At 41.5% G+C, this 15675-nt stretch overlaps 1 protein-coding gene across 1 annotated transcript in view; it reads left to right on the forward strand.

The window, feature by feature from the left end:
- Window positions 1-15675, forward strand: part of LOC115762425 (diacylglycerol kinase 1) — a 51199-nt gene that overhangs the window by 7764 nt on the left and 27760 nt on the right. Inside the window, exons 3-4 of the mRNA XM_030704621.1 lie at window positions 13008-13089; window positions 15105-15187. Coding sequence (XP_030560481.1) covers window positions 13014-13089; window positions 15105-15187 — 159 coding nt within the window. The 5' untranslated portion in view covers window positions 13008-13013. The remainder of the gene's footprint in view (window positions 1-13007; window positions 13090-15104; window positions 15188-15675) is intronic.

Here is a 15675-nt window from a genome sequence, read left to right on the forward strand (position 1 = left end):
CTTACATACACTCACACTCACACACACTCGCATTCCCATCATCGCATTGCGTATACGCAGTGGACACTTGAGCCGGGTTAGGCCTAAGCCTTTCGCGTGCGGCGAACAAAAAAAAACTAATTGCCTACTTTCGGGCTGTGTGGCTGTGCTTTGAATATGGAAGAAATCTCTCATGGTAGCGTGCCCGTAGCTTGACAAAAAAAAATAAAAAATATGAGTGCAAGACCCAATTTGAGCGCTCTACGTGGACTCGACTTCATGTCAATAAACACACATAGACACACACACGCTTACCACGAATAAAAGCGTGCACTACTTTAGCGTAGCCGACTTGCAGATACCCTGTGCTTACAACTCAAAAAGCCACAGAACTAATTTGTTGTCTGCGTGACATTTAAAAATAAATAAGTGTGCGCTAGTCGAGCGTAAAACGACTAGCAGATACCCTGCGTAGTCGAAAATAATCGACTAAGGGATACCCTGTCTATACTAAAAAATCCTCCAAGATTTGTTGCCTTTGGCACAAATAATTTCCAAAAGAAATATTTACGTATTTACGTGATGTTGCTCTTGTAGAGCGTAAGCGACAAGAAGATACCTTGGATATGTTACACAACATCCCATATATAAAGTCTGGTGTTTTTAGCTCCTATAATATGCAATATATGCTCAAAAGAACACGCGCTTCGATATTTATATCGATATCGGAAGCAAAGAAAGCTGAACAAAGAGACAATCGATCGATACATTTTGTTCATAACGCTTCCAACCTCTCCTCTTCAACAATTTTAATGGGTTCTTATCACATCGCCCACAATATACATATATTACCAAAATAATAACAAAAATAATCAGTGGCCAGAGACAAATCCGTTTGAACATCTCTAGCAGCATCTCGTGCTGACGTTGTTGTAACATTTCATTGGCCAATTTCGTTGCGGTTTTTCCAGCTGCTCGAAACAAGCTCTGACGTCAGAGCCTGCTCTGGCGATGAGTGCTACATGCTGGCCACGATATGCCATATAGAAACTATAACTGTGTGTGTACATGTGTGTGCGTGTGTATGTGTGTGTGCGTGTTTGCTTGCTCGTGTGTATTTTGGGGGGCAGCCGAGTGCTTTTTCTATTTCAGTTTGTTATTGTTGTTGGATTGGAGCATCGCTGCAAGCCGAATCGATTTCGATTTGCCACACAACTTACTTACTTAGTTTATCTACAGTTGCCGCCACCATCCATCCTCCACGTCCTGTATGGCTCCGGGCTAGCAATTGAATCGACGCCATTTCTCATGACTAATGATCTTCACCGGCCATTCTCAAGTGCACACTGCACAGCATCCGTTGGACGCCGTGCATTCGAGATTTTCATGATTTCCACTTTTCCGGCCCAAGTAAATATCTGCAGCAAATGGCAAATTGCTGTTTTAACATTTAATAATTTGCTGCACAGCACCAGATTTATGTTGAATTCAATGCAGCAGTAATAATAGCAGTATTTTACACTGCTCGGCTGTTGCGTTTTTCTAAGCGACACAGTTTTATAGGCAATTGAACTAGCATGCCGGCTTGAATGCCAGGCCTTAGTATACATGCAGTAATTGTCTTAGCCCAAGGACAAAGCTGAACTCATTAATTATTAAAGAGCAGAAGTAGCTGACTGGATAGGCCCGCGCCTGTCGAGTATTTCTACCCGCTATAATCCTATATAGACACTGGTTAAAATTTCACGCACCCATAACTCCGTCAAAATTCATCCGATTTTCATGGAGCTTGGCTTTTTACTCATGGTTTTGCCTCTAAAAAAATTTGGCATTTAAATCTGGCAACGTCATTTTTGATCCGAACTCATGTAAAAATCATGACCTCCAAAATCCGATATAGACATGGGTCCAAATTTCCCACATCCGTAACTCGGTCAAAACTCTACCGATTTTCATGGGGCTTGGCTTTTTATTCATGGTTTTGCCTCTACAAAAATTTGGCATTTAAATCTGGCAACGTCATTTTTGGTCCGAACTCATGTAAAAATCATGACCTCCAAAATCCTATATAGACATGGGTCCAAAAATCCCACATCCGTAACTCGGTCAAAACTGTTCCGATTTTCATGGGGCTTGGCTTTTTATTCATGGTTTTGCTTCTAGAAAAATTTGGCATTTAAGTCTGGCCACATCGTTTTTGGTCCAAATTCATGTAAAAATCATGACCTCCAAAATCCGATATAGACATGGCTCCAAATTTCCCACATCCGTAACTCGGTCAAAACTGTTCCGATTTTCATGGGGCTTGGCTTTTTATTCATGGTTTTGCCTCCAGAAAAATTTGGCATTTAAATCTGGCAACGTCATTTTTGGTCCGAACTCATGTAAAAATCATGACCTCCAAAATCCTATATAGACATGGGTCCAAAATTCCCACATCCATAACTCGGTCAAAACTCTACCGATTTTCATGGGGCTTGGCTTTTTATTCATGGTTTTGCCTCCAGAAAAATTTGGCATTTAAATCTGGCAACGTCATTTTTGGTCCGAACTCATGTAAAAATCATCACCTCCAAAATCCTATATAGACATGGGTCCAAATTTCCCACATCCGTAACTCGGTCAAAACTGTTCCGATTTTCATGGGGCTTGGCTTTTTATTCATGGTTTTGCCTCCAGAAAAATTTGGCATTTAAATCTGGCAACGTCATTTTTGGTCCGAACTCATGTAAAAATCATGACCTCCGAAATCCGATATAGACATGGGTCCAAATTTCCCACATCCGTAACTCGGTCAAAACTGTTCCGATTTTCATGGGGCTTGGCTTTTTATTCATGGTTTTGCCTCCAGAAAAATTTGGCATTTAAATCTGGCAACGTCATTTTTGGTCCGAACTCATGTAAAAATCATGACCTCCAAAATCCGATATAGACATGGCTCCAAATTTCCCACATCCGTAACTCGGTCAAAACTCTACCGATTTTCATTTGGCTTGGCTTTTTATTCATGGTTTTGCCTCTAGAAAAATTTGGCATTTAAATCTAGCAACATCATTTTTGGTCCAAATTCATGTAAAAATCATGACCTCCAAAATCCGATATAGACATGGGTCCAAATTTCCCACATCCGTAACTCGGTCAAAACTCTTCCGATTTTCATGGGGCTTGGCATTTTACTCATGGTTTTGCCTCTAGAAAAATTTGGCATTTAAATCTGGCAACGTCATTTTTGGTCCGAACTGATGTAAAAATCATCACCTCCAAAATCTTATATAGACATGGGTCCAAATTTCCCACATCCGTAACTCGGTCAAAACTCTTCCGATTTTCATGGGGCTTGGCATTTTACTCATGGTTTTTCCTCTACAAACATTTGGCATTTAAATCTGGCAACGTCATGTTTGGTCCGAACTCATGTAAAAATCATCACCTCCAAAATCCTATATAGACATGGGTCCAAATTTCCCACATCCGTAACTCGGTCAAAACTATTCCGATTTTCATGGGGTTTGGCATTTTATTCATGATTTTGCCTCTAGAAAAATTTGGCATTTAAATCTGGCAACGTCATTTTTGGTCCGAACTCATGTAAAAATCATGACCTCCAAAATCCGATATAGACATGGCTCCAATTTTCCCACATCCGTAACTCGGTCAAAACTCTACCGATTTTCATGGGGCTTGGCTTTTTATTCATAGTTTTGCCTCTAAAAAAATTTGGCATTTAAATCTGGCAACATCATTTTTGGTCCGAACTCATGTAAAAATCATCACCTCCAAAATCCTATATAGACATGGGTCCAAAAATCCCACATCCATAACTCGGTCAATACTCTACCGATTTTCATGGGGCTTGGCTTTTTATTCATGGTTTTGCCTCTAGAAAAATTTGGCGTTTAAATCTGGCAACGTCATTTTTGGTCCGAACTCATGTAAAAATCATCACCTCCAAAATCCTATATAGACATGGGTCCAAATTTCCCACATGCGTAACTCGGTCAAAACTCTACCGATTTTCATGGGGCTTGGCTTTTTATTCATGGTTTTGCCTCTAAAAAAATTTGGCATTTAAATCTGGCAACGTCATTTTTGGTCCGAACTCATGTAAAAATCATCACCTCCAAAATCCTATATAGACATGGGTCCAAATTTCCCACATCCGTAACTCGGTCAAAACTGTTCCGATTTTTATGGGGCTTGGCATTTTACTCATGGTTTTGCCTCTAGAAAAATTTGGCATTTAAATCTGGCAACGTCATTTTTGGTCCGAACTCATGTAAAAATCATCACCTCCAAAATCCTATATAGACATGGGTCCAAATTTCCCACATCCATAACTCGGTCAAAACTCTACCGATTTTCATGGGGCTTGGCATTTTACTCATGGTTTTGCCTCTAGAAAAATTTGGCGTTTAAATCTGGCAACGTCATTTTTGGTCCGAACTCATGTAAAAATCATCACCTCCAAAATCCTATATAGACATGGGTCCAAATTTCCCACATCCGTAACTCGGTCAATACTCTACCGATTTTCATGGGGCTTGGCTTTTTATTCATGGTTTTGCCTCTAAAAAAATTTGGCATTTAAATCTGGCAACATCATTTTTGGTCCAAATTCATGTAAAAATCATTACCTCCAAAATCCTATATGGACATGGGCCAAATTTCCCACATCCATAACTCGGTCAATACTCTACCGATTTTCATGGGGCTTGGCTTTTTATTCATGGTTTTGCCTCTAGAAAAATTTGGCGTTTAAATCTGGCAACGTCATTTTTGGTCCGAACTCATGTAAAAATCATGACCGATATAGACATGGGTCCAAATTTCCCACATCCGTAACTCGGTCAAAACTCTACCGATTTTCATGGGGCTTGGCTTTTTATTCATGGTTTTGCCTCTAAAAAAATTTGGCATTTAAATCTGGCAACGTCATTTTTGGTCCGAACTCATGTAAAAATCATCACCTCCAAAATCCTATATAGACATGGGTCCAAATTTCCCACATCCGTAACTCGGTCAAAACTCTACCGATTTTCATGGGGCTTGGCTTTTTATTCATGGTTTTGCCTCTAAAAAAATTTGGCATTTAAATCTGGCAACGTCATTTTTGGTCCGAACTCATGTAAAAATCATCACCTCCAAAATCCTATATAGACATGGGTCCAAATTTCCCACATCCGTAACTCGGTCAAAACTGTTCCGATTTTTATGGGGCTTGGCATTTTACTCATGGTTTTGCCTCTAGAAAAATTTGGCATTTAAATCTGGCAACGTCATTTTTGGTCCGAACTCGTGTACAAATTAGGATCCAAGTTTCCCACACCCAAAACTAGGCCAATTTTCAAACTTTTAATCAATTTGACATCTCAATCTAGCAACATATTTCTTGTTCAAAACATTTTTTTCTAATTTGTTAGTTGAATCCCAGATGGTTAATTGATAAGAATTTTTAACGTGTAAAGCTTGGCTGGGCGTGTGAAGGGTTACATTCGGGTGAATCGAGTAGATTCTTTTTCTTTATTTCTATCGATTGAAATCCGCGCCCTTCTCTCCACACTTGACAGCATTCGTTTAATGACTGTGACTGACACAGCTGCTGCCGCTGCTGCTGCTGCTGCTTCTGCTGCCTGTTGCTGGCAGGTGTTTTGGCAAATGCCTAAGGTTAGCCATAAGATCATTTTGTATTTTTATATGCGCCAACTGATGCGGCTGCCGCTCGATTTATTTCGCTGTCCAGTCAGTTCGACTGTCTGTCTGCCCATCTGTCTGTCGCTCTAACTGTGTGTGTGCGTATGTGTGTGTGTTTGTTTGTTTATCTATTTTTATAACGCGCACTGGGGCCATCGAAAAGTCTTCATCCAGTTTAGATGCCCGCCACGCTTTCTGTTTATCGAAGACAAAACTGTTTTTATTGTTTAAAAATTATTTTCAGTAGTACACGTATACGCGCATAAATAAACCAACACACCAACACACACACACACTCGCACGGCAAAGCTGCTGGCATCAATTTTCATTGGAAACTGTCCGCCGTCGATCAAAGTGAAAAGTGAAAAGTCAAAAGGCAAACCGCAAAGGCTTCATGAAAATTTCACACCCAAGCGGAAATGTGTTTTAGCACATAGTCTGCTGCTCCGGCTCTCTTTTTTTTCTATTGGATGCCATTTCCCTATTTTCAGGCCGAGGCAATTCGCCGGTTTGTCCATTTTACACAATTTTGCATTCGCTTCCGTTCTGAGTCGGAATTTGTTTTCAAACCGTTTGCTATTTTTGGCCAAGCATTCATTAGCTATTCGAGGCAAGTACTTGAAGGTTGTTTTTGTCCAAATACAATTAAAGACTTTGCCCCGACCGGGCTGCCCTGTCAACTGGCAACTGTTCAGTTTAGACGCCTAATTAACAACAATTAACCGAGTCCATTCAAGAAACGCGTCTCTTGAATGGCAACTTTAACAATGCCAAGTGCACTTCCTGCTGCCGTTAAAAATAGCACAAATTCCACTAATTTCTTCGCTCTTTTTTTTCATTTCATTCGAAAAACAAAAAACAACAATAGAAGGCACCCACCAAAAGCAAACAAAAGCAAATTGAGCGAAGTTTTTCACATCTCAGTTGCGATTTTTTTGTTTTGCTCCATTCATTGTTTGCCTTTTTGTTTGTATTCAGCGCACAGAGATGGGTATATTGGAATTGTACTTGGACACTTTAAGACGAGGCTTTGAAATTGAACCCAATAACGTGCAAGAGCTGTGGCATAAATCTAAATATCAGCTCATGCTGATTAATACTGCTTAAGGGTATAAAACGCCCGAATAGCTGCCGAGAGCTCCAGAAGGAAGGGCCCGGTGAGAGCCTCTACCTGGCGACTACTTACAATTTCGGGGAGAAGAGGAAAAGGTAGGCAAAGAGTGAAATATTCCGGAACTATGTATGCCATACGAGGGATTCTCTAGCTTTTATAAGCTGCGAGATATTCTAAATACCGGATAAAGATAACGATTTTTATCGCTTTTCGGGGAATGGGTCAAGTTATCGATGATTTTGATTGATCGAAGCGGGAAAATTAAGAGTTTGCAAGTCGTATAACCTCTAAAATTGATTAATTTCTACAGACGGACGGGAGGATGGACAGAAGGAGGAAGGGACAGACGGATGGAAGGACAGGTGGAAGGAGAGACAGACGGACAGATATGTCTTAATCTACTCGGCTGTTGATGGATGGACAAATGGAGGGAAGGCAGAAGGGACAGTCGGACGGATGGACAGACGCGCGGAGAGACAGACGGAAGGCAAGACAGACAGGAGGGTGGGGCACACGGACGGAACAGACGGACGGACAAACAGGCACACTTGAATCAATCAACTCGGCTGTGGATGGACGGACAAATCGACGCATGGAAGGAGGCATAGACGGATGGAGGAGCAGACAGACAGAGACTTGGCTAACTCCACTCGGACGTTGATTCTGATCAGGAATATATATGCTTTATGGAGCAAAAGATGCATCCTAACCATTCTCAATGAGTGCAGGGTATGCACGTAGTATCCCATGTGGGATTCGACTCGCCTAGCTTGGCATGAATTTCCGTCAAAGTTTAAAGGTGATTGATTCAGAGATTCAGAGAACTCACCCTGCCTCTGCCTGTGAACAGAGTATGGCGCCGCCGAATACGCCCGACTGCAACGTTTTACTGCTCATTCTCAGTAGTTTGTTTTTGGTTTTTGCTTGTCTTTTTTTCTAGTCTTTCTTTATTTTCCGTTCGCCAAACTGCATTTGGCTGTTGACATTTTCATGGGTGAAGCGTCGATGTGCCGGCACTTAGGGAAAAATTTACGCGCAAATCCCATTTATATTTAATTTTTCATTTTGAAAAACTTGCTTGCGCCGTCATACTTGCTGCACTTCATCCTCGTAAAGACAGGACGTGACATTACATGCCAGCACTGACAATGGCGACAGGCGGCAGACGACGAATATACGGACAGACGGATAGGCGGAGCTGGAGAATGACGTTGGAGCTAAACTGCATGGACAACGGCATCGGATATGAACAATAAATTTGATTCAATTGCTCTTGAGCACTCGGTCGCTGGCTGCTGAGAATGTCGCAGGCTCTTTGTCTGCACGGGCGGCTCTGTCGTTTTGTTTGCCCCGCCAGCTTTGTCCTTCTGTCTGCCCTGTGTCGCCATCTGATTGTGCATGACCAGCGTGTTCAATAAAGCAGCTAAGCTGAAGCGCAATAACAGTGACAATGCGCCTTTTGCGCCCGCTGCTTTGCCAGGGCTTCCTTCAGCTCCTGCTGCTAATCCCACGTCCTGCCAGCTCTGACAAGCGGAAGCGGAGCAGCACAAAGAGTCACAATAGATATGCACTGCTTTAAACACGTTTCCTGCGGTTATTCGCCATTTGCCAGAGAGCGCAACATAGACTCTCTCATCGACTCATAGACAACACAATTGCAACATTATGCCACCTCCATGGTCAGTTTTAATTGCCGTAGACTTTTCTTTCATTTACTCAGTTTTCTTTCTTTTTTTTTTTTTGGACGAACTTGCGACTTGTTTATTTAGTGCTCTGACATCCGGCAAACAAAAAGCGGCTGGCACGCCCCCGTGGCTCGTGTCATGGCCATTTGCTGAAGGCATCCACCGCAGTGCGAGATCCAGATCCACAGCCAGGAACCACACCCAGAGCCAGCTTAACTGACAGTTTATGGCTGTGTTTAAGCCGTTTAACAGCGTGCTATACCACATGCAAAGCCCCAAAGTGCAGCAACAAAACATATGAGCAGCACATGAACATGCCAAAAGTTCTGTGTGCGTGTGTGTGTGAAAAATACGTGGCATAAATCCATGATATATTGTCATCTGCTTAACCATGCAGCCAGCCGGAAGATGATGCCCCTGCTCCCATGCCCCATGCCCCTTGCTCCCAAAGGGGCCAAACCTCAAATACACTTTGGCTCCTGTGCACTCAGCTAAAAGAAAATCAAATGTATGTGACGCTTATGCTTATACATATCTATTTATATATATACACACACGAGCTAATAAACAGTAATGTCAATTTCATAAATGCAAATACATGCTCGCATGTTAAGCAAATAATTCGCAATGTGGGAATGTAGAAAACGCAACAAAATCAAATGGGAAAAGCATGAGTACACTGAGCGAAAAAATGTGATATGAAAACGCATGCAGCAGAATGTACATGAACTGTTCTAAACTTATAGCTTTGATGAAATACAAAATACCCTCTAATTTGTTTAGACAGAATACAGATAGAGCGGCTCCGTTTAGAACTATTTTCAGGACTTCCAACAGCATCATATAGTCAAGCATTTCCTACCGTTTCATTTGTAGAAATTACGAAGCACCTTGCTAAATATTTAGACAGCAGGCAGATAGAAGGCCTGTTTGATCAAGAATTTCCCACGGCATCATATAGTCGAGCATTACCCAACGGCTGGAATATTTAATGGGTAGCAGCAATTGGTAAAACGATTTCATAAAATACCCTGTTAAATATCTGGCTAGCCCTTTTCTTAGAATATTCCACAGTATCACATAGCTTAGCACGCCCCACCTGCTTACAGCCGGCATTGATAGCAATCGAATAGATTATACGATATCCCTGTTATATATTTAGACAGCAGGCATGCCTATAATTAGATAATGGCACAGCATCATCTAGTCGAGCATTTTCTCACCTGCCTGCAGGTGGAATTCTTGTTGCTATTTTCCAGTTGGCGCTACTTAATAATTTATTGAGATGTTTTTTTGCCGCTTGACAGCAATTGATTTGCAATGAATAATTCAATGTAGATTTGCAAATATTTTGCATTTCAGCACATGAGCCACAGGAAAGGCAGCAACAAAAAAATGTAAATAATTCAATATTAAATACTATGCCAAATAACACATATTTCTAGCCAAGTCCCCAGAGTCAAAAGTTGATCGAATTGAACTAAATCAATTTATTTATGCCCATAACTCTTGGCATACAAATTTTAAAGTGTTCTGAATTAGAGTTGAAATCCGTTTATATTTATGTTTAATATAAATAACTAAATTCGTTGAATGTTCTGGGCTAGTTAACAATGTCAATGGTATTTGATTGAATTCTGTTTTATTTTCGAGCTGTGTTTGCATTTGATATGCATTGAAATTAACAACTTTTAACTGCAGGCAGCTTGCGTGAAATAAAAACAAGTAAGAGGTTCTAGTCTTCTCTTCTTCCAACATCAAATGCATATATATATTCTATTTTAGAAGCTATATGTCAAGTTTGGTGACTCTAGCTCTTATTATTTACCAAAATTGCCCAAAAAACAGGATATCGATATCGATTTTTATCGATTGCTTGGAAACGGAGTAAGTTATCGATTATCGGAAAAAAACCCGATCTGCGCAGGCACTAGGAGCACCTACATCTAAAATTTCTAGTCTCTAGCTCTTATACATACGGACGGACGGACGGACAGACTGACCGACGGACAGACAGACAGACGGACATGGCTAGATCGACTCGGCTATTGGTGCTGATCAAGAATGTATATACTTTATGGGGTCGGAGATGCTTCCTTCTGCCTGGGGCACAATTTGACAAAAACAAATTGTTATTGATGCGGCCAAATGGGCTCGCAGCTCAATCACAGACCGCAGAGCATGAAACGCTGCCGCAAAGTCATTAAATTCGCAATATGCTCGCGTTTTATTTAATGCCATTTTATTGTTTTTATAGGGCCAAAAAGTAAAGAAAACGAGATGGCTTTTAATATTTGTCTTATTTGTTTTATAAACATGCTGCATGAATATTTATTTCTTAGTTTCAAACATTTAAAAGGTCAGCTCAAATTTAAGAGCTGAAAAAAAAAACATTTGAATTTTGAGGCATAAAATATGTTTGCTGTGTTGGACATTTATGTGTTTAGATTTAATGGCCATTTTCGCTGGGCTAGAACAATGAAAGCAGCAAGTTTTTTTTTTCTGTACATGCAATACATTTTATCAAACAAAAAGTCAAAACTGGGACTGGCGCGGAGCGGGGACTGGGGCGAGACGGACAGCTCGTAAAAAGGACAAACACAGTGAAAGCCATTTTCATTTCATTTTCCATGCTGCCGCTGCCGCTGTCTCTGATGCTTATTGTATGCGAATTACATGCTCAGAATGGCGAATACAACGCATAATCTAATAATATTTTATGGCCAATGGGCCTGTAATGGCCAGAGCATAGCAGCTCGCACCACTTGAAGGTCCGTTGAACTGTCGTCACGACGATCAATAAACGAAAGTAAGTGTAGCTTTCTGAGCTGAGCCAAGTTTGGGGTTCAAGCACCCGAGAGTCGAGTAGCAGAAAGAGGATGGAATACGGACATTTTGTTGAGCATGGAAAATCTGTGCTATTTGTATGCTAGATTTTGCGTTTCATTTGCTGCGTCAGCCAATTGCTTGCCACTCTCCCCTGCCCTGCCCTGCCCTGCCGCCCCCTGCTGACTGCACTGAACATTAACGCCGCAATTAAGGCGCGTTATTGTTGCGCATACGCCACGTATGCCGCCTGGCAATGGTTTATTTATTGGTTTTAATGCAACAGTTTTATTAGCATTTTCATTAGTTGGCAACGTTGTAAAAACTTTGAAATACGTCAGACAGAGGCAGCAGCAGGAGCCGAGGCACTACCGACACGCCCCCGCCAACGCCCCCAAACCCACCTCTCTCCAGGGGAAGCCAAGTGAGCTGTGAATAATGACTATTGTCATTATTGAGTGCATGTGTGTGTGTGCCGGGTCGCTATGCTAACGCATTTAAGTGCCTGTTAAACATTGTTTTCTCTTTGTTTTTTTTATTGTCTATTGAGTGTAGGCATTAGAGCAGCGCGAAATGAGACGTGACAAAGACAAAAATGCCCAACCTGATGATAATTCAGTCAATCAGTTGATACAATTTATATTTTTGTTTTGTTATGTTTTGTTTTTGGAATAGTGGCCTAAAAATAAATGCGCCACAGTTTTTGTTTCGGACACAAAAGCTTTATAAAAATATTTGTGAAATGAATAAATGCCAGAAAGACCGAAGAGTACAAAAATAAACGCTGCGGCCAAAAATTGAGAGCAGGCAAAATACAAATGCAAATAAATACACCAAATTAAATAAATAAAATGATATAAATATATATATATATTAATATTTGCTGCGGGAGGCCAATTACCACCTCTCCAAGGGCTGTGTATGCGTGTGTGTGTGTTTGTGTGTGACACACATATACAAATGCCGCAATACAAATGACATGCGCCCAAGCTGAAAGGCAGCTGAGCATCATGACGCCATAGCCATGACAAGCGGGCAGGCCATATCCAGAGATGAGGGGTTAGAGTCTAAAGTGGGGTAGGCAGTGGTAGTAGGGAGGTCATCGATTAACGTGCGTCTATCAGAGCCAAGCATAATTATTCTTAAGCTAATGATCATCAGCGGGCTGATGACGCGTCAAATACACGCGGGCTACACTGCGAGAAAAAAAGGGGGCAGGGGAAGGTCGTACATTAACTGGGTTTTTAGCACCGAAGTGCGTTTGCTGTGCTAATGGGCCTTGTTTTCTAGTGTTGTGACGTCCATTGGGGATTGTCTAAAAATACAAACGAGTTGGCAAGTGCGAGTGTGTGTGTGTGTGTGCGTGTGTATGCTTGTGTGTGTTTGTTGCGCCAACACTTTTCAGCAGTTAGCCGCGACACACACACAAATTTGATTGGCTAGCAAAAGGGGGCACGTCCCAAGCGAAACAGACACACTCGCACTCACACTCACACTCACACACACACACTAACACACATACACTCTCACACAGACAATGTCTGTGCGAGTAAATAATTTCGCATTTGCCCAGCGCAAAATTCAATAAATTATGCCACACATTCCGCATTATTGTAAGACTCGCTCTGTTGTTTATTGTTGTCGTTGTTGTTGTTGTTGTTTTCGCCAGCAGCGTATTACAATTTGTCACTATTTTTATTGCATACTTTCAGGCAAACATGAATATTGGCATTGCACACAAATGGGATAAATTATCGCCGCGCGAGTTTTTGCAGCTGCAGGAATTGGCGTCATGTAAGTGCAACCTCCTCCTAACCACATATTAATATCAACGCAAATAATAATATGTACAGATAGATATATATATTTAAAATATGCGCTTTTGCCAATTTGCGCACAAATTTTATTTGCGGAAATTGATTGGACGCAAATTGAGAGCTTAAATTGTATGCAACTGATATATCTCCATATACAAAACGGTTTGTACTGATTGTGTGATTGAGTGATTGACTAACTGACTGATTGAGTGACTGATTAACTGTCTGACTGGCAGATTGTTGATGAACGCACAGCCCCAGCCGTAAGAGTCAGAAAGTTTAAATTGGCCTCGCACTCTTTTGGGTGGGAGAGGGTAATAAGCGGTCGGGTTTCGGATGAGTGAGAAGGTTGAGCTATACGGATACATATTAGATATGACGTCATCGGCCTGCGTGGCTTAGGTGCCTAAGCGTCGGACTAACGAGAGTGAAGTAGTCGGCTCAAATTTAGTAAAAATGTTTCATTTCTATGATTGCTTATTTAATTTGTTATTATTTTGAATGAAAAACTGAGTTGATTATGTATTTAAATGAAGAAAGGAAATAGTTTAACATTTAAATGTAAATTTCCCATTTGTTTGGTTTTTTTGCAATCTCTGCCTGAGATTTAAAACAGACTACTGACGGCTTTTCAATAGCTTTTTATCACACTTAGTTAAACTGCAACCGCAGCTTAATTAAAAGCTGTGCTAGCATATAAATTTCCATAATATTGTAGCTATATTTTAGTTGAATATATTGACTTGGGCGTCTCGTTAGCCGCTTGTTTATTTCCATTCTATACAAATAGTTGCAATTTAAATCGCATTGCCACAAGCTGCAACCTGCAACCGCAGGAGTCAGGTAATGCTCTGTGGCCTTGGAAAGCTCAAATGCTGCTTCAGCTGATGATGCCTGGATGGAAATGCGTGTGTACTCAGCTTAAATGCTTGCCATCTTTCGGCTACAGCTTTTGAGATGCTTTGCTGTTGTGTCTGCTTGGGTAATCCAGCGCATTTTCCTCGCACAGGCTGCATTTCGGATAAAGTAACTGGAATTTTGTGGCAAGCAAAATGTTCAGGCTCTGCGCAAAGCCGCTTGACGTTCTACAAAGTAGTTACCTTTATACTGGATTTGCTGAGCAGCCTTTGAGCTGTATATTGCACTAGATAGAGAGTTGGCTTTCGAAGATAAACCGCTTAGAGAACAACTTGTCAACATTTTGCTACGGCTAATGTCAAGACAGTGGCTGCAATTGCTGCCAATTTCAGCTGGCTGTGAGTGTGATTAAAAGAATTTTCAGCAGCAATAACAATCGAGAGACTGTCAATTGCAGGCGAACTCTGGCTCTGGTTGCCACTTGCAACTTGCCACACACACACACACACACACAGAGTGCTCTTCTGTGTCTGGCATCCGAAACGCAGTGTCAACAACAGCTGCGTTGCGTTGCATGAAGTATTCAAGTGCAGCTCGAGGAGCGGCAGACACAGTGGCCCAGCTGTTGTTAAATCATTCATTAGGTTAATAAAAGAAAAATCTTACAGCTGCAGCAATTTGGGGCATCAGGCAGCCAGCTGTCATGTGTTGCAAGTGCTGAATATTTGCTTGTGGCTAGCCCACGCAGTAAAAGCGACTTTGTTTCCATTAGTTAATTATACCTGGGCGCTGGCTGCACAACTCAACTCAACTCAACTGCAGTCGGCAACTGTCTGTCTCACCTGCGCCTCACCTATGCCACATGCCACACTCCACTTGCCCTTTGGCCCACTTGAGGCGTCAATTAAACTGTGGCGCCACTGTGGCAATTGACGCAGCACCCAGCTGCAGTTGTAATGCCTGCAAAACCGACTCACAAACTAGCGAAAACTCAAAACACATAGTTTAGGCATTGAGCGACTTTTCAAATAAAATAATATATGCTTGCATGCTATTTACACGGCATTTACATGCTCAGCAGCTGCTTGGAGCCGGTTTACAAGCTCTACATAATTTATATTTCTCTTTTTGCAGATTCCACCCGCAAGCTTCAGGATGTGCTCCAGGAGTTTTGTGCGCCCAGCTCAACGGCCACGCCCAAATGCATACCGGACGGGGTAAGCGTCTAACTAAATTTAATTTCATTTTAATTGGAATATGCTCTCGTAAATTTAATGTGCCAGCTAGCGACAATTTTTCAATTAATTGAAACGGAGACCCAACTGCCGAGCAGCGTGTTCCGAACCGTGACCCGCGTCAAGGCAGTGCCAGTGTTGACAGCTGTCGCTACAAAAAGTTAGGCTAGTGTTTAAAAAAGCGAAAATAATAGCTGAATTAAATTAACACGATGGAAATAACTGCACAGTGTTGTAAAACAGCTAAATAAATTAAAAGCTAACAAGTTGAACACAAAAAGCCAGAATTGCAAGCAGCTGCCAGTTTCAACAGTTGAAGTTAGTTTCAACAGTTGAATAAGCTATAAAACAGCTGAATTGGCAGCACTGCAACGCAGTGTTGGGCAACAAGACACGTCAAGGTTGCCACTGTGCTTGCAACGTTTAGGGCTTAGGGTTGCCCAACCTGCTACACAACAAAGCAACATCTA

The sequence above is a fragment of the Drosophila novamexicana genome, unplaced genomic scaffold (assembly GCF_003285875.2).
Source record: "Drosophila novamexicana strain 15010-1031.04,08,12 unplaced genomic scaffold, DnovRS2.1 tig00000564-arrow-pilon, whole genome shotgun sequence".
NCBI lineage: Eukaryota > Metazoa > Arthropoda > Insecta > Diptera > Drosophilidae > Drosophila > Drosophila novamexicana.